The sequence below is a fragment of the Manihot esculenta genome, chromosome 4, assembly GCF_001659605.2.
Source record: "Manihot esculenta cultivar AM560-2 chromosome 4, M.esculenta_v8, whole genome shotgun sequence".
Taxonomy (NCBI): Eukaryota; Viridiplantae; Streptophyta; class Magnoliopsida; order Malpighiales; family Euphorbiaceae; genus Manihot; species Manihot esculenta.
This window is the reverse complement of record NC_035164.2, coordinates 2,298,336-2,301,258: the sequence shown is the minus strand read 5'-3', so window position 1 is coordinate 2,301,258 and position 2,923 is coordinate 2,298,336. Positions and strand designations below refer to the sequence as shown.

At 47.1% G+C, this 2,923-nt stretch overlaps 1 protein-coding gene across 1 annotated transcript; it reads left to right on the top strand.

Annotated features, from left to right (window-relative positions):
• The first annotated feature begins 1,707 nt into the window (after positions 1-1,707).
• On the top strand, positions 1,708-2,417 carry LOC110607961. Its single transcript, XM_021747139.1, has 2 exons — positions 1,708-1,759; positions 1,846-2,417. Exons 1-2 carry the CDS (start codon positions 1,708-1,710, stop codon positions 2,415-2,417), a joined length of 624 nt encoding a protein of 207 aa, XP_021602831.1.
• The last annotated feature ends 506 nt before the right edge of the window (positions 2,418-2,923 follow it).

Genomic DNA, 2,923 nt, shown 5'->3' with positions numbered 1-2,923 from the left:
GGATGAGCTACTATAGCCCAGTGAGTAGAATAGTAATAAAATAACAGGTGATAAAACATGCTCTCATGGAATGCAACACATAATCACATCACCTCGGCCGGACGGATCAAAACTCCCTCTATCTCATCTGGGGTACCGGAGTACCATGTGCCTGGTCCCCGTAGGGCTGTTCCAGGTCTTTGTGTGCCTGGTCCCCGTAGGGCTGTTCCAGGTCTTTCCTCTGAGGGCTAATGAATCCTCACGAAGTCCGTGCCGTCTCACATAAGCAATGTACAAGGAGCAGTGCCAAGTACAAGGATAAATGCAATGCATCATCTTTGTGTACACTAATGCACTCACCCTATAGCATATTCATGATGCATGAAGCATGATAAAATATTCAGTTCTCATATTAAAACATTAAGTTAAATTCCACTCACCTTTAGTTATCTCTGAACTGACTCTGCAGGTTCTGACACTGGACTCACTGCTGACTTCCCTGATTCCTCTGGTCCGTACCTACACAGGTGGACTCAAATGAGGGACCAAACTCACTCAAGAACATCTCTAAGAAACTCCCCAAAACCCCTCTAAACAATCCTAAAACCATCACATAAAACATGCAAAAGAAAGCTGGACAGGGCACTTTCGGCGGCAGGTTCGGCGGCCGAAACCCCACTCCAGAGACGAAACTCATGCATGTTCGGCGGCACCTTCGGCGGCCGAAGGTCTCGTCCAGAGACGAAACTCACACACTTTCGGCGGCCGAACTCCCTCTTTCGGCGGCCGAAAGTCCCTTTCTAAACCGAAAGCCTAGCTTTCGGGGGCAACCTTTGGCAGCCGAACTGCCTCCACAAGGGGTTCGGCGGCCGAACCTTCCTTCGGCGGCCGAACCTGGTTTTGCCCGAAGGGCAGAACCCTGCTCTGTTTCATGCAAACTTTGCCCAAAAACCTACAAACATGCATATCAACTACTCCCAACTAGCATATACACATATATATGCACAAAGGGGTCTAAAACTACCCTAAAACCCCAAACAAACATAGCACATAACACTTAAACATGTTTGAACACCACAAATCACCAAAAACCTCACCTAAACCTAAACATGCATACTACCCATACAAACTTCATAAAACCTTTCAAAATCATCAAAGAAGCTCAGGATCTTCACTTACCTCTTACACAACTTGAGGATGAAGGATCCTAACGTGGAGATATGAAGAAAAGCTCTTCCAAAGCTCCAAGCTTCAAAACTTGGTTCTTTTGCTCAAAACCTTCATAAGTCACCAAAACTCTTAAAACTCTTGAAAGATTTGATGAAAATCATGGAAAACATGAAAGTCAACGTAGGAGAGGCTGAAACTCACCTCTGGCTGCAAGTGGAGGAGAAATAACCTCCTTCCACCGACCCTTGGCCCTTTTATAGGTGGCTGGCCAGACCACCTTCGGCAGCCGAACGTGAAGCCGCAACCATGCAATGTTCGGCGGCCGAAAGTGACCTTCGGCGGCCGAACCTTTGCATTTCTCCCTTGTTGCTTTTCTTTCAAAACTCAAGTCTTTTAACACTTCAAAACATGAAAACAAGTGAAAATACCTTGGAAAACATATGCATTACCCTTCTCGAGGGTTCCGACACCCGAGATTCCACCGGACTACAGGAATTCCGATGCCGGACTCGAGCCGGGTATTACAGTGATGATATGAGATGAGTTGAGAGACCAGAAATGGCTTTTGGCACAGTTGGTCATGACATGTATGCTAGGTTGAGGATTGTTGGTGACAGATGCATCCATAATACATATATGTTATAGGAAAGGTTATGTGATGCCATGTTTGATTACATGTGTGCCTGTGTGTTTCAGAAAAAGCTAAGATGCAAGGTGGAAGTCGATCTGTAGAGTCAGATCCATCTGAGTGGGATGGTATGGATACGTCTTCCCCTGAGTGGCCAGAGGCAAGAGCAAGTAGAGAGGAGATAGCAAGAGACCGAGGAAGGTCTGTTGAAGTTAGTAGAGAAGGAATGGTGCAAAGGAGGGATGTAGGAGTACAAGTGAGTATAGATGAGGAAAGTAAGGAAAAGTCAGAAAGTGATGTTCGGACCAAGGAGTCCAAGAACTCAAGTACAGGAGAAGTTGATCCCTCTACTCTGAGCACAGCCGCCACAAGAGGTAAGAAGAAGACTAGAGGTTTGAGAAGATCAAGGAGGAGTAAGTTTTGGCAGAGGCTGAAGGCTAGTCTGGATGCCTCTGGTTCAGGCCCTATAAGATGTAAGAGCTGTGGAAAATCACACGGAGGAGTGTGTCTAGCAGGGACCACTGCTTGCTATCGGTGTAAACAGGAAGGGCATTTTGCACGTGAGTGTCCTACTGCGAGAAACAGGGCACGGTCACCACGAAGCAGCTCAGCCAGCAGTCCCAGCTTTGGATCAAGTTAGCGGTCAAGATGGAGAGAGAGGTGTACCCCCTTCTTTGGTTGGTTTTCCTGGAGAGGATCCGTCAGCACCGACTCGGATCTTCACCTGGGCTCAGTAGAAGACTGACACATCAGACAGAGCGGGGTCAGGTATGTTCACTTTTGGATACACTGATGTGTGTAGTTGTGAACCTTGAAGTGTTGGTAGTTGTTTCCGAAGCTTTGAGAAGTTGAGTTGATAGTTTCTGGACGTAGAACGTTCTCTTTGGGACATTAGACCCGGGTAGGATTCATCTGTGACCGAAGTTCCATTCAGTGTCAGTTGAGAATGGATGCCTTCCACCCGACTTTGAGGTCCGAGACTTGAGTGTCTGGATGTCAATCGGGAGATGGATTGGTTTTCTTCTTGTGATACTGGTGCTATCTGTGTCTGCAGCTCAAGGTAGCCAGGAACGGCGGTCAGGATGAATCTGAGATAGGAACCAGAGAGGACTGAATAGGATGCCTAGCAGTTTGAAGTCAGTTGGC

What these genes read in the sequence shown, in the direction of transcription:
- LOC110607961 (XM_021747139.1), top strand. Translation starts at nt 1,708, where the DNA reads ATGGCTTTTGGCACAGTTGGTCATGACATGTATGCTAGGTTGAGGATT. An exon ending in TGCTAGGTTGAGGATTGTTG is followed by an intron (nt 1,760 to 1,845) that starts GTGACAGATGCA and finishes TGTGTGTTTCAG; the next exon opens with AAAAAGCTAAGATGCAAGGT.